The sequence below is a fragment of the Chiloscyllium punctatum genome, chromosome 18, assembly GCF_047496795.1.
Source record: "Chiloscyllium punctatum isolate Juve2018m chromosome 18, sChiPun1.3, whole genome shotgun sequence".
Classification (NCBI taxonomy): domain Eukaryota; kingdom Metazoa; phylum Chordata; class Chondrichthyes; order Orectolobiformes; family Hemiscylliidae; genus Chiloscyllium; species Chiloscyllium punctatum.
Window position 1 is genome coordinate 64909386 of NC_092756.1, and position 16868 is coordinate 64926253.

Genomic DNA, 16868 nt, shown 5'->3' on the forward strand with positions numbered 1-16868 from the left:
GAGAGAGAGAGATAGCGAGAAATGAAAGAGAAAAGGAGAGAGAATTTGAACCTCAGAACTTACGACTTAGTCAGGAAAGTCAAGTTAACAGGATGGAGATGAAGACAGAAGATAGTGATATATACAAAAATGTTAAAACACTGCCACAATTTGATCAGAAAGGTGTAGAAACCGTCTTTATTTCATTTGAAGAATTGGCTAGGCAGATGGAGTGGTCAGAGGACTTGTGAGTAATGCTAGTTCAGACTAAGCCGGTGGGCTGAACCAGTGAGGTATAGGCAGCGCTGTCATCTGAGGAGTCAAGCAATTATGAAGGTATCAAACAGGCTATTTTGAGTACTTATGAATTGGTTTCAGAAGCATATAGACAGTGGTTCAGAAACATAAAGAAGGAACCAAGTTGAGTTGAAAGACTTAAACATAGTAATTTTGATAGATGGGTGCAGGACTTAAAAATACCTGAGGCACTACGAGAGATTCTTCTGCTGAGGCAGTTTAAAAACTCACTTCCAGGGATGATAAGAATTAGATTAGATTAGATTACTTACAGTGTGGAAACAGGCCCTTCGGCCCAACAAGTCCACACCGCCCCGCCGAAGCGTAACCCACCCATACCCCTACATCTACATCTACCCCTTACCTAACACTACGGGCAATTTAGCATAGCCAATTCACCTGACCTGCACATCTTTGGACTGTGGGAGGAAACCGGAGCACCCGGAGGAAACCCACGCAGACACGGGGAGAACGTGCAAACTCCACACAGTCAGTCGCCTGAGGCGGGAATTGAACCCGGGTCTCCGGCGCTGCGAGGCAGCAGTGCTAACCACTGTGCCACCGTGCCGCCCACAAGAACAGAAAGTTCAAGAAGTGAGAACAGCAGCAGAGGTGGCACATGAGTATTGGTACATACAGCAAAATTTAGCTTCCGGCAAGAACTTAATCCTGTGAGGGATAGATATTGGGAGAGAGGGAGATCCTCCATGCCAAACAAAGAGTAGAGTAGAGTACACTGGTAACAGTTTACCACAGGTGAAAAAAGAACCCCAAGAGTGTGGACAGGAGTTAAAAGACTTGGGTGTTTTCACTGTAATGGAGTGGGACACAAAACATTTCAGTGCTGGTGGTTTAAGGAGGGTACTGGGAAAAGGTGGGACATGTAAAGACACAGTGCTGGCTGTTGAAGAAAGGCACTGTGGGAAAAGACGTGGTAAAAGGAGTTAAGCCAGTGGCATTAGTGAAAGTAGTAAAGGAGACCCAAGAAAAGTCGAGGAGCTGCAGGAGACTGCACAGCCTCGGCAGGGACTGGCTATGGAGTTAGTGCCGGATCTCGATAAAGAATGCGCCTCTGTGGGTAAACAGAAGGGAAAGCAGTTATCATTTTGAGAGATACAGAATCTAATCAATCCCCAAAAGCAAGACATGAACGTATTGGCCAAGGAGCTACACCAAAGACTAAACACTGAGAAGATGACTCACGCCACTCCATCCAAGAATTCCTGAAGACCAAAGGCACCAAGATAGAAAAGGGTAAAATAATGGTCTCCTTTGATGTAACAGCCCTGTTCACATCTATCAACATCAACCTGGCCAATGAACACTGATTATGCTATTAGAAGAACCAAAGACACATGCACCAAACACCACCAACTTCATCACGGAAAGGACAATAGACCACCCACTTCATCTTCAACATTAAAACCTACAGACAAACCAACAGAACACCCATGGGATCTCCAATATCAGAGTTCTTAGCAAAGACAGTATTGCAAAGACTCAAACAAACAGCTCTGCCAACCATGCAACCCCAACTTTGGGTTCGCGATGTGGATGAATCCTTTGTCATCATTAAACAAAACAAATTCGAGGAAACCTTCAACAACATCAATTATGCCCTTACTGGCATAACATTCACTAAAGAAGAGGAAAACAACTACAAACTGCCATTCCTAGATATCACAGTAGAGCAAAAAGCCAATGGGGAGCTTCAAACCAGCATCTACAGGAAAACAACACATATGGACCAAATACTGAATTACAGAAGCAATCATCCCAACACCCATAAATGGAGCTGTATTAAAACGTTATTTCAACAACACACTGCAGCACAGAGGAACTATGCAGAGCAGAGGAAAATCACCTATACAGTGTTCAAAAAGAACGGGTACCAATGAACACAGTCCACTGATTTCTCAGCAACAAACCCCAACAAGCAGACAAAACACATCCAGAAACCCTTGCCACTCTTGTCTACATCAAAGGCCTCTTGGTATCATGGTAGCCCACAAACTCATCAACACACTAAAACAACAGCTAATGAACTTGAGAGACCAGATACAGACACTTAACACTAATGTCATTTACAAAATACCATGCAAGAACTGTAACAAACACTACATTGGACAAACAGGTAGAAAACTAGCCACCAGTATTCATGAACATCAACTAGCCACAAAAAGACATGAACCCCCACCCCCACCTCTTGCTAGTATCCTTACACATGGATGAGGAAGGACACTCTTTGGCTGGGACAACACATCCATCCGAGGACAAGCCAAACAGAGAGACACACACGAGAAATCCTGGAGCATGGCATTCCAACCAGAATGCTATCAACAAACACATTGACTTGGATCCCATTTACCACCTCCTGAGAAAAAGAACACGGAATGATGTTACCACAAGAAATAATATCACCAACCCAAGGAAACCTAAACAAAAATAGAAAGCAGTCTATACCACCTGTGCTTCACCTGGAGGCCCACTGAAGAGGTTACCCAATAGAGTGATGACATGTCTGGAAATGAAACTTCCAGCTCAGTGAGCAAACCTACATCCAGAACCTCAACCTGAGTGACAAATCTTCTCAAAACCCAATGAACGTATTTGCACACCTTCTGCCGTGTTAGCCGAGAGTGTAATTTGTGGGATAGATGGACAGAAATACAGTATTCCCCTACGCAAGATCAGGTTGCAGTGCAAACCCAAGACTGGGGAAGTATCCATAGGAGTAATTGACAAGAGTGTCAGTTCCAGGAATTCAGTTCTTGGGAATGATTTAGCAACATCCAAGGTAGGAGCAGCACCCCTTGTTGCAGAAAAGCCCAAAGAAGACATGGGAACTGAGGAGTTTAAAAAAACCCAGATATTTTCCCAGACTTCGTAGTAACCAGATCCCACTATCAAAGTCACAGCACAAGACAAAAACAAAAGAGACAGATGAAGGAGTTGAGGTTCAGTTAGTGGACCCCCTGTTTACTGTAATGGTGCAGGAAAAACCTGTACAGTCAGAGGGTCAGACAGAAGTGTGTAGTCCTGAAAGGCTAAGGGACTTGCAACAGAAAGACGAGACAATAAAAGATAAACATGTTGATGCATACTCAGAAAAGGAGGCAGAGGATACTCCTGAGGGTTATCATCTTAAAGATAGAGTCCAAAGACGAAAATGGAGACCACGGCAGGTTAGTGCAGAGGAGAAATGGGCAGAAGTACACCAGATTGTTTTGCCGGTAGCATAAAGACAGGAAGTGTTCTGGGTCACACATGAACTACTTGTAGCAGGTCATCTAGGTGTACGGAAGACTCAGGCTAAGGTACAAAAGCTTTTCTAATGGCCTGGACTGCACAAGAATGTGGTGCACCAGAGATCATCATAGAACAGTGCAGGGCAGTAGGCCCTTTGGCCCTCAATGGTGCGCCAAACTGTGGAACCAATCTGAAGCCTATCTATCCTACACTATTCCATTTTCATCCATATGTTTATCCAATGATCATTTAAATGCTCGTAAAGTTGACAAGTCTACTACTGTTGCAGGCAGAGCATTCCACGCCTCTACTACTCTGAGTAAAGGAACTACTTCTGACATCTGTCCTATATCTATCACCCCTTAATTTAAAGCTACTTCCCCTAATGCTGGCCATCACAATCCCAAGAAAAATGGCTCTCACTGTCCACCCTATCTAACCCTCTGATTATCTTATATGTCTTAATTAAATCACCTCTCAGCCGCCTTCTCTCTAACGAAAACAGCCTCATGTGTTCTTCAGCTTTTCCTCACAAGACCTTCCCTCCATACCAGGCAACATCTGAGTAGATTGCCTCTGAACCCTTTCCAAAGCTTCCACATCCTTCCATAATATGGTGACCAGAACTGTACGCAATACTACAAGTGCGGCTAAAACAAAGTTTTGTACAGCTGCAATGTGACCTCATGGCTCCGAAACTCAATCCCTCTCCCAATAAAAGCAAACACACCGTATGACTTCTTAACAACCCTATCAACCTGGGTGGCAGCTTTCAGAGATCTATGCACATGGACACAGAGATCTCTCTGCTCATTTACACTACCAAGAATCTTACCATTCGCCCAGTACTCTTTATACCTGTTGCTCCTTCCAAAGTGAATCACCTGACACTTTTCCACATTAAACTTCATTTGCCACCTCTCAGCCCAGCATTATGTCTCCTTGTAACCTGCAACATCCTTCCGCACTGTCCACAACTCCACTGATCTCAGTGTCAACCACAAATTCACTACCCCATTCCCATCAACTACCACCCTCTGTCTTCTTTCAGCTTAGTAATTTCTGATCCAAACCGCAAAACTACCCTCAATCCCATGCCTCTGTATTTTGTGCAATAGCCTACCGTGGTGAACCTTTTCAAATGCCTTACTGAAATCCATACACATCACACTAATTGCTTTATCCTCATCCACCTTGTTGGTCACCATCGCAACGAACTCAATAAGGTACGTAAGGCACAACCTAACCTTCACAAAACCGTGTTGACTATCCCTAAACAACTTATTCCTCTCTAGATGATTATAAACTCTACCTCTTATAGCATTTTCCAACACTTTACCCACAACTGAAGTAAGGCTCATTGGTTTATAATTACCAGGGTTGTCGCTACTCCCCTTCTTGAACAAGGGGACAGCATTTGCTATCCTCCAGTCTTCTGGCACTATTACTGTAGACAATGATGACAAAGATCAAAGCCAAAGGCTCTACAATCTCCTCCCTGGCTTCCCAGAGAATCCGAAGATAAATCCCATATGGCCCAGGGGACTTATCTATTTTCATATTTTCCAGAATTGCTAACACCTCCTTGTGAACCTCAATCCCATCTAGTCTAGTAGCCTGTACCTCAGTATTCTACTCAACAATATTGTCTTTTTCCAGTATGAAAACCAACAAAAAATATTAATTTAGTTCTCCTATCACCCCAGACTCCATGTACAACTTCCCACTACTGTCCTTGATTGGCCCTAATCTTACTCTCGTCATTCTTTTATTCCAAATATACCTAGAGAAAGCTTTACGGGTTTCCTTGATCCTATCTGCCAACAACTTCTCATATCTCCTCCTGGCTCTTCTTCTCTCTTTAGGTCTTTCCTGGTAAGCTTGTAACTGTCAAGCGCCCTAACTGAGCCTTCACGTCTCATTCTAACATAAGCTTTCTTCCTCCTCTTGATAACAGATTCAGCTTATTTAGTAAATCATGGCTCCTTCACTCGACCACTTCCTCCCTGCCTGACAGGTACATAATTATCAAGGACATGCAGTAGCTGGCCCTTGAATAAGCTCCACATTTCAACTCTCCCATTCCCCACACTTTCCTTCCCCATCCTACGCGTCTTAAATCTTGCCTAATCGCATCATAATTGCCTTTCCCTCCCTGTTAAAACTCTTGTGGTATTACCTATCCCTTTCCATTGCTAAAGTAAACATAACTTAATTGTGGTCACTATCACCAAAGTGTTCATCTACCTCCAAGTCTGACACCTGGCCAGGTTCATTCCCCAGTACCAAATCCAATGTAGCCTCACCTCTTGTTGGCCTATCTTCATATGGAGTCAGGGAACCCTCCTTCACACATTGGACAAAAACTGACTCATGTGAACTACTCAAGGTATAGTATTTCCTGCCAATATTTGGAAAACTAAATATCCCATAATGACTACCCTGTTATTCTCACTTCTATCCAGAATCATCTTTGATTTCCTTTCCTCTACATCTTGAACTATTCGGAGGCCAATAGAAAACTCCCAACAAGGTGACCTCTCCTTTCCTGTATCTAACCTCAGCCCATACCACCTCAGTAGATGAGTCCTCAAACATCCTTTCTACAACCCTAAGACTGTCCTTGTCTAACAATGCCTCACCTCCCCATCTTTTACCATCTTCTTTGTTCTTACTGAAACATCTAAACCCGGAACCTGCAACAGCCATTCCAGTCTCTGTTCTGTCCATGTCTCCGAAATGGCACAACATCGAAGCCCCAGGTACCAAGCCATACTGCAAGTTCACCCACCTTATTCCGGAGGCTCCTGGCGTTGAAATAGATACACTGCAAATCGCCGGTGCAAACTTGCCACCTTGAAACCATATTTGTGACCACACTACTCTCAACCTCCTGGACACTGGAGCTACAATTTAGGTTCCCATCCCACGGCTGAATTAGCTTAAACCCTCTCAAAGGGCATTAGCAAATTTCCACAAAAGATATTGGTATCCCTCTGGTTCAGGTGTAGACCATCCTATTTGTAGAGGTCCCAGCTACCCCAGAATGAGGCCCAATTATCCAGGTATCCAAAATACCACTCTCCTGCACCATCCCTGTAGCCGTGTTCAACTCCTCTTTGTCCCTATTCCTCGCCTTGCTGGCACATGGCACAGGCAACAAACCAGAGATAACAACTCTTTGTTCTAGCTCTCAGCTTCCACCCTCGCTCCATGAATTTCTGCCTTAAATGCCCATCCCTTTTCCTACCTATGCAGACCACAACTTGGGGATGCTCCCCCTCCCCGGCACATGGGAGGCAACCCACCAACCGTGAGTCTCTCTGATTCCCACAGAACCTCTTGTCTGTCCCCCCTAACTATGGAGTCCCCAATGACTAATGCTCTACTCGTCGTCCACCTTCCCATCTGAGCAACAGGGACAGACTCTGTGCCAGAGACCTGTATCCCATGGCTTACCCCAGTAAGTCACCCTCCCCAACTTGTTATTGAAGGGAATGGCTACAGGGGTTCCCTACACTGTTTGCCAGTTCCCTTTCTGTCTTCTGACAGTAACCCAACTGCCTTTTTCTTGTACCGGAGGTGTGACTACCTCCCAACCTCTCTTAATAACCCCCTTCACCTCCCGAATGATCCAAAACTCATCCAGCTTCAGTTCCCTAATGCGGTTTTTGTGGAGCTGGAGCTGGGTGCACTTCCAATGGACGAAGTCAGCACTGCATTACAATGCTGCTGTAAAGACATTTTGTGCTCAGTGACAGAAACCAAGCTGATGGATCAGACCAGATTACTTCTTGGGCTCAGTGATTGCGTGCTGTCCAGATGCTCACAGCATCTCTGCTTTGCCTTGCTATTAAGCACTTTCCCCCTTTAAGCAAAGATACCAAGCTTACAATACTACTGACTGCCCTGTTGTTTAGAGCAGAAGTAAAGCAAGGAAACGTGTGCCAACTGTACAGTCATAGGAGAATCCAGGGCAGCATCTGATACCAGTCCAGGAGCTGGGACACTGTCAGACAGCCGCTTGGGGTGGTCAGTCAGGATCCTCTCCTCATAAGGGAGAAGGAGCTGAACATTGGGCAGCCCACCATCTGCCTTGACTCTTTCTGCCTTATTGTGGGCAATTTTCTGCTGAAATAGGAAAAGGGATAGATTAAGGGAAATGATAGTGGGTGATACAGCTGTTACAGCTAGCGATGGTGGGAAAAATGTGGTGTGGCCTTCTGAGTAGGCAGCACAGAGGCCATGCAGGGTTAAGGATGTTGTGGGGGGTGGGGTGGGGGGGGGATTGGGTAAGGGAAGATGGAACAGTATGTACCAGGACGGGTGTGAGGTACATGCAGCAGCAGAGACAGAGTGAGCATGAGGTAGCAGAGAGTAGATTCTGTAATTTACTGTAATGGATCAGAGAAAATTATTGTCCTTCCTCCTACAGTGCAGGGCTTTCTTCCAGGTGGCTGAGACCATACTGTTCCAGGTGGCATCCTCGTTCCAGGTGGCATCCTTAGACCAGGCTCACAGGGGCTGGTGTTGTGGCCTACTCTGTCAGTTCTGGCAGAAGAGGAGGGCCCCCTTCAGGATAACATGATTCAGTAGGACCTCCAGTCGCCAAACTGTAGAGCAGGATGCCGAATTTCCCCATTTCAGCTATGTCTGTGATAAATGTCAGGCTCCATGAAGGGCAGTTCTGGACTGATACTGTTTGTCTGGATGCATAATTACTTTTGTTTTAAAAAATGCACCAGGGATGCTGGACTATTCTAGGATATGTGAGCAGGAGTGGGTGAAGAATAGATGAGAGGGCACTGGAGGAGCAGGTTACGTCGTTAATGAAGCAAGATGAAGACGATAGCACAAGAAAACAAGATCTCAGGGATAGAAACCAATTACTGAAACATGATAAAATCTTCACAGTCGTCTGCAACTGTATTTTTGATGCAGATATAAAAACAGTGTGGTCTATTCTGGAATATCACGTGTTCCTATAACCACCAACAAATGCAATGTTCTCTTTTTTTACATTCTGCCCCATGTCCATTTTCACTACCTGATATCACTGTCTCTACTCATACAGTTACCCATAATGTATATTACAGCTAGCAGTATTCCTGATAATGACGATAATACACAATGTCAGACATACAGTTTTTGTAAATAGTCTGTCACTCAGGTACTTACTCCAGTCTCTCTATTTCACAGTCTGGATTCTTCAGAGCTGTACACACAATTCTCACTCTGGAATCTTCCAGATCATTACCGCGCAGTCTAAACAGAGAGAAATGTACATTAATATGGACTGAGTTTTTATCAGGAGGCTGAGAAATAGGAAGTGGTTTTTGATTGTGGACTGAAATAGGAAAAGAACAATGTTAAATTTGAAAATTTTGGAACGTATTGCACCACACTAAAGTAAGTTGCCAACACTCAGTCTAAGTGGCATTTACACTGTTGCTTTGTTCAATCAGTGAGGATGAGATTAGATTAGATTAGATTAGATTCCCTACATTGTGGAAACAGGCCCTTCTGTCCAACAAGTCCACACTGACTCCCCGAGGAGTAACCCACCCAGTCTCATTTCCCTCTGACTAATACATCTAACGTTATGGGCAATTTGGAATAGCCAACACACCTGACCAGCACATCTTTTGAATGCGGGACGAAATTGGAGCACCCAGAGGAAACCCACGCAGACACGGGGAGAATGTGCTAACTCCACACAGACAGTCATCCAAGGCTGGAATTGAACCTGGGTCGCTGCTGCTCGGAGACAACAGATCTTAACCACTTAGCCACCATGCCACCTCATGACTGGCTGCAGACAGGGTGATACCACCGTGTGTACACAAAATCAGATTTAGTCTGCAAAAATTGCTGACTGGTTTGTGGAGATGTGACCAGCTGTGGATGACAAAGGCCAGCTGTCTGCCAACAAACGTGTGATTGGGTTTTTGGGCAGCTGAACAGCTCATGAATGTGAACAATACTGCCACAAGTCTTCAGATCTATTGAAGAGGAAGTGGTGTATCTCATTGCAGTAGGAAATACTTGAAGCTTGAGGAAAGTCAGTTTATTCGTCGTCACTATTTACTGGAAGGTGTTGCTTTTAACCAATAAGTTAGAGAACTTCATAATTTCTGGTCACTGAGTGCTTCCTGCAAGGAAGTGAACCTAGAGAAGATCAGCATGTACTGGTAAATAAAAACATCTCAGTGACCTCAGTGGAGAGGGGCTATTATATTCGCTCGATAATGTTTTCTCCCTTTATCCAACAACAGTTTTTTTTTAATTGTGTCCCTGGAAGTTTTAAAACACAGTCTTTGACTTACTTTAATAGAGTTTTACTTCGTAAACTTATACATGAGAAACTGAGAAAAGTTATTCCGGTTTTATTTCTGGTGAGAATCCTGCAAAGTAAGCCAATACCCCACATAAAATAACATTATTGCTGTAATTTCAACTGTAATCCACCAGCAGAGCTGCTACAAGCTAACTACAAACATTCATTTTATTGGAGTCAAATTCACATTACTTAAGCTAATACCTTTCCTTTGCTGAAAGAAAAAGAGTAATTCATATTTTTAAACTCTCTTTCCTGCTTTTCTCTTCCTGCTTCCTTGGGTCTGTACGTGTGCCCACTTGCCAATGCATTGGCTGCGATTTAATCCCCAGTCGCCTGCGTGGATTAAACCAGTTTTTTGGTCTTAATCCTCAAGAGTTGTTGAGAGTCATTTAAAAATTGAACTTCACAAACATGGATTTTGAGATTAAACAGCATGGCCTAATTCCAAAAGGAAAAGAGATAAGAAAATAAACTAAAATCACCCTTATTTCAGACAGAAACAATCATTCAACTCTTTCCTTTCATATTGGTCTCATTCCTCAATAATCAGATTTAAATCTCCAGAAGCTCAGTGGCTGGCCCTGCCAAGTTCTGGAAAATTTCTCTCATTTTGGATCTTGCGAAATCTGGGAATTTGAGGGAATGGCACAATTTTCCACGAATTAAATCAGAAACCAGCAATTCCTTGTACTTGATAACTGCACATCATTTTAATCTTTATACTATTTTGGGGTGGATGAAGATGGGCTTATGCCCAAGACATCGACTCTCCTGCTCCTCGGACGCTGCCTGACCGGCTGTGCTTTTCCAGCACCATACTATTCGACTATTTCATGGTGACTAATACTATGAAATTACATTAGCTGTTGCTATAAAATCCAGTCCACTGAATTTTATGTAAGGTAGAAATTTTATTCTCTGTCATTATATTGTTGAAATATCACAGTTGTCTTGGTTTATAGGGAAGGGGAGTTTCTTACTGCATTCGTCATTCAATACAAGGCATGTTTACAGCAGGTGGAGCTGTTCTTGATATTTCAAGGGAATTTCTCGGAGTCAACTCCAGGCATAAACTCAGTGGGAATGGACTGTTAAAAACCTCTGTTATTTAACATTGTAATTTTTTTCAGAGACTGTACCCTACATGCAAGATCTGATCAATGTGTTGGACATTTAGTGATTTGGAGTCTTTAAAACAGCAGGTTCCTTCTTTGACTGAACTGTGATCCACATAAATAATTAGACTTAAAAAAGTCATTTAAAGTAATTATCTCAATTTCAAATACATCCCATTCCTTTTAAGGAACCAGAGTATTATTTCCGATTTCACTTTCCACACCATTGGTGTTTAAAATACTGAGAGGACCTATATTCCAGACTAGTGAATAAATACCACATTTTTCCTTTTCATCTCACTTCCATGGTCAGGTTCTACAAGAATCCACTAAGCAGACCAACAACTGGTCAGCAAAAGCATCATTCTTATTTTATACCTCAGCATTTCACACTAGTCTTATCTTCCAAAGTTTTTCTGACTCTGCCTCCTTTGTTTAAGCTGAAAAAGGTGCTTTTTTTGGTTTATCATCAATCAAAGTATTGAACAAGCAGGTACCTCAAGATGTGGCATTTGTGCAGAACGGATGCCAGCCGCTGGAGTCCTTCACAATGAATGTAGCATTCACGTAGTCTGAGCTCTTTTATTGAATCACAGAACCCAATGACATGAGAGAGGACCACACAGTCAATAGGGGTCAGTTGCAATCCATCAAAGTTAAGTATTTTCACAGATCCCACTGTGGCCTGAGCCAGTGCTTTATTCTGAGATTCAAACAGACAGTGCATCATCATCAGGAGACTTCTTTTCCCACTGTGATCCATTACACTTCCAGCCAAGTTGATAAGGGTTTTCTTCACCCATTCAATAACTTGACAGGTTGTTTGATGAAGAAATGGACTGAGAAACTTCACCAGGGGCTGTGCAGCCTGTGGGGAAGAGAGACCAGCTACAAAACGGAGAAATATTTCAAACCTCCCATCCTCCTTACCGTGGGCTTCACAAAGGAGGTTCTGGATGTTTTTGGGATGTGCGATCAGGAATTGTGCGAGTGCAGCTACAAACTCTTGGATGGTGAGATGTGGAAACGTGTAAAACACACTGTGGACAGAATCATCTCGCTCCAAAAGTTCCATCAGGAACCCAGACAGGAACCGGGAGGGTTGCAGATTGTACTGGATCAAATCTCCATTCCGAAACACAATTTTCTTCTCAGAGACTCCTGTGAAAGCCATCTCACCAAGCTTCAGCAACACATCACGGGGGTCTTCAATCTCTCGGCTATGGTTTTTCAGAATGTTGTAAATATAGTAGGAATAGAGTTGGGTGATGGTCTTGGGCACTTGCTGCTGTTTCATGTCTTTTTCTGTGAAAAAGGGACCCAGTGACAGACTGAGGATCCAGCAGTACGAAGGGTTGTAGCACATGGTGTAAAGGATCTCATTCTCCTCCACATGTTTGAAAACAGCTGCTGCCACTGTCTGATCCTCAAAAAACCTGTTGAAATATTCCTTCCGGTCATCACCAACAAATCCCAGGATTTCAGCCCAGACACTGATCTCAGCCTTTTCCAATAAATGCAATGCAATGGGACGGCTGGTCACTAGCACTGAACATCCTGGGAGCAGCTTGTGCTGGATTAAACCATACACAACATCAGACACTTCACACCAGCAATCAGGATCCATACACATCAGCGGAGGCTCTGTATTTCTCCGACTGTCAGAAAAATCAATACTGTCCTTGAATTCATCCAAACCATCAAATATAAACAGCAAACCCTCTGGGTTCTTCCAGAGCTCTCCAAGAACATTCCCAAAGTAAGGATATAGATCTAGTATCAGACTCTTCAGGTTTATTCTGCAGTTGATAGCATTTAAATCCCGGAATTTAAAACTGAAGACAAATTGAAATTCTGGGTATATTTTCCCAATGGCCCAGTCATAAACAATCTTTTGTACCATTGTTGTTTTTCCAATTCCTGGGACTCCACTCACTGCTGCTGTACCCCCAGAGTTAAATTTTCTCTGAGAAAAGCTGCTATAGAACAATTTATCAGCTCTGATTTTTTCCAGTTCACGACGGAGATGCTTTTCTCTCCACTCTTCATGGTCTCGGCCTCTTGCCAGTAGTTCATGTTCTACAAGTGTCCGATCTCGAACAGTAGAAATGACCGTTAGCTCAGCATATCGATCAATCAGCTGGAAAACCTTCACCTTCTCCTTTATTAGGATAGTGTTCACTCTCAATGTTTCAGTTTGAACCCGGAGACTTTCCTTGTGTTTCTGCTGAACATCTTCAATTAAAATAGACAGAAAGTGGTTCTCACTGTTAGCTATATTAACATTGAAGAAAAATAAAAAGTCTCAATTTGTTTTAATTTGACAGTGAAATGTTGCATTTAGTGCACAGATTCAGTCTAGGATTGTGTAGAAATTAAACCTCAGTTCATGAAAACGTCACTTGGAAGTGAAGGATGGTTGAGAAAAAAAATCAAATTCTTTTAGTTTTGGTAATTACTGAACGTGAAGATTTCGAGAAAAGTGATCATTTCCCTGTAATGGTTAATATATTAGACTGAATAAGAACGACACATCACAGAAATGTTCTCGTTTCCATATAATAAATATGAAAGCAATATGGTTCAAAACATTCGAACAGGAGTGGAAGTTTATCCTTATCAAGAAAGGCTGAACAGATAAGGAATCTACTCACTCCAAGGGAGTGAAGGGCAAGGTTCACATGTTAAAGGTATTTCTTATCATGAATACGATTGATTGACAGAGTAGACGGATAGTGGAACATTATTTTTAGAACATTACAACATTACAGTGCAGTACAGGCCCTTCGGCACTCGATGTTGCGCCAGCCTGTCATACCAATCTGATGCCCATCCAACCTACAGTATACATCCATATGCTTGTCCAATGACGACTTAAATGTACTTAAAGTTGGTGAATCTACTACCATTGCAGGCAAAGCATTCCATACTCTTACTACTGAGTAAAGAAACTACCTCTGACATCTGTCCTATATCTATCACCGCTCAATTTAAAGCTGTGGCCCTTCGTACTCGCCGTCACCATTCTTGGAAAAAGGCTCTCCCTGTCCACCCTATCTAACCCTCTGATTATCTTATATGTCTCTATTAAGTCACCTCTCAACCTTCTTCTCTCCAACGAAAACAGCCTCAAGTCCCTCAGCCTTTCCTCGTAAGACCTTCGCTCCATACTAGGCAACATCCTAGTAAATCGCCTCTGCACCCTTTCCAAAGCTTCCCCATCCTTCTTATAATGCGGTGACCAGAACTGTACACAATACTCCAAGTGCGGCCACACCAGAGTTTTGTAGCATAACCTCATGGTTTTGGAATTTTATCCCTCTATGAATAAAAGCTAAAACACCGTATGCCTTCTTAACAACCCTGTCAACCTGGGTGGCAACTTTCAAGGATCTGTGTACCTGGACACCGAGATCTCTCTGCTCATCTACACTACCAAGAATCTTACCATTAGCCCAGTACTTTACATTCCGGTTACTCCAACCAAAGTGAATCACCTCACACTTGTCAGCATTAAACTCCATTTACCACCTCTCAGCCCAGCTCTGCAGCTTATCTATGCCTCTCTGTAACCTACCACTCCCCTCGTCACTATCCACAACTCCACCGACCTTAGTGTCGTCTGAAATTTTACTAACCCACCCTTCTGCGCCCTCATCCAGGTCGTTTATAAAAATGACGAACAGCAGTGGACCCAACACCGACCCTTGCAGTACACCACTGGTTACTGGACTCCAGGATGAACATTTCCCATCAACCACCACCCTCTGTCTTCTTTCAGCAAGCCAATTACTGATCCAAACTGCTATATCTTTCACAATCCCATTCCTCTGCATTTTGTACAATAACCTACTGTGGGGAACATTATCGAACGACTTGCTGAAGTCCACATAGACCACATCAACCGGTTTACTCTCATCTACCTGTTTGGCCACCTTCTCAAAGAACTCAATAAGGTTTGTGAGGCATGTCCTACCCTTCACAAAACCCTGCTGACTATCCTTAATCAAATTATTCTTTTCGAGATGATTATAAATCTTGTCTCTTCTAACCTTTTCCAACACTTTACCAACAACTGAAGTAAGGCTCAGTGGTCTATAATAACCAGAGTTGTCTCTACTCCCTTTCTTGAACAGGGGAACCACATTTGCTATTCTCCAGTCTTCTGGCACTATTCCTGTAGACAATGACGATTTAAAGATCAATGCCAAAGGCTCAGCAATCTCCTCCGTGGCTTTCCAGAGGATCCTAGGATAAATACCATTCAGCCCAGGGGACTTATCTATTTTCACACTACGCAGGATTTCTAACATCTCTTCCTTGTGAACCTCAATCCCACCTAGGAGCCTGTATCTCAGTATTCTCCTCGACAACATTGTCATTTTCTAGAGCGAATACTGTCAAAAATATTCATTTAGTGCTTCCCCTATCTCCTCTGATTCCACACACAACTTCCCACTACTATCCTTGATTGGCCCTAATCTTAATCTCGTCATTCTTTTATTCCTTAAATACCTATAGAAAGCCTTCGGGTTTCCTTGATCCTATCCGCCAACAACTTCTCATGTCTCCTCCTGGCTCTTCTGAGTTCTCTCTTTAGGTCTTTCCTGGCTACCTTGTAATCCTCAAGCACCCTAACTGAGTCTTCATATCTCATCCTAACATAAGCCTTCTTCTTCCTCTTGACCACTTCCTTCGTTAACCACAGCTCCCGGACTCTACAGCCTCTTCCCTGCCTGACAGGTACATACTTATCAAGGACACACAGGAGCTTTTCCTTGAATAAGCTCCACATTTCTAATGTGCCCATCCCCTGCAGCTTCCTTCCCCATCTATGCTTCCTAATTTTTGCCTAATCGCATCGTAATTGCCTTTCCCCCAGCTGTAACTCTTGCCCAGTGGTATACATCTATCACCAAAGTGCTCACCTACTTCCAAGTCTAACACCTGGCCGGGCTCATTACCCAGTACCAAATCTAATGTGCCTTCACCCCTTGTTGGCCTGTCTACATACTGTGTCAGGAAGCCCTCCAGCACACATTGGACAAAAACCGACCCATCTATACTATAGTGTTCGCAGTCAATATTTGGAAAGTTGAAGTCCCCCATGACAACTACCCTGTCTCTCTCACTCCTATCGAGAATCATCTTTGCTATCCTTTCCTCTATATCTCTGGAACTATTCGGAGGCTGATAGAAAACTCCCAACAAGGTGACCTCTCCTTTTCTGTTTCTAACCTCAGCCCATAATACATCAGTTGACGGGTCCCCAAATATCCTTTCTGCAACTGTAATACTGTCCTTGACCAACAATGTCACACCTCCCCCTCTTTTACCATCTTCTCTATTCTTACTGAAACATCTAAATCCTGGAACCTGCAACAACCATTCCTGTCCCTGCTCTATCCATGTCTCCAAAATGGCCACAACATCGAAGTCCCAGGTACCAACCCATGCTGCAAGTTCACCCATCTTATTCCGGATGTTCCTGGCGTTGAAGTAGACACACTTCAGACCAACGTCTTGCTTGCCGGTGCCATCTTGCGTCCCTGAAACTTGATTTCGGACCTCCCTACTCTCAACCTTTTCGATACTTGAACTACAATTTTGGTTCCCACCCCCCTGCTGGATTAGTTTAAACCCATCCCAACAGCCTTAGCGAATTTCCCCCCCGCCCCAGGATATTGGTACCCCTCTGGTTCAGATGAAGACCATCCTGCTTGCAGAGGTCCCACCTACCCCAGAAACAGCCCCAATTATCCAAGAATCCAAAACCCTCCCTCCTGCACCATCCCTGTAGTCATGTGTTCAACTTCTCTCCCTCCCTATTCCTCGCCTCACTAGCACGTGGCACGGGCAACAAACCAGAGACAACAACTCTGTTCGTC

At 43.6% G+C, this 16868-nt stretch overlaps 1 protein-coding gene across 1 annotated transcript in view; it reads right to left on the reverse strand.

Annotated features, from left to right (window-relative positions):
* Positions 1-16868, reverse strand: part of LOC140489156 (NACHT, LRR and PYD domains-containing protein 3-like) — a 78510-nt gene that overhangs the window by 45606 nt on the left and 16036 nt on the right. The window contains exons 6-7 of the mRNA XM_072588381.1: positions 11478-13215; positions 8704-8790 (exon numbers count right to left, since the gene is read on the reverse strand). Of these exons, the coding sequence (XP_072444482.1) occupies positions 8704-8790; positions 11478-13215 (1825 nt within the window). The remainder of the gene's footprint in view (positions 1-8703; positions 8791-11477; positions 13216-16868) is intronic.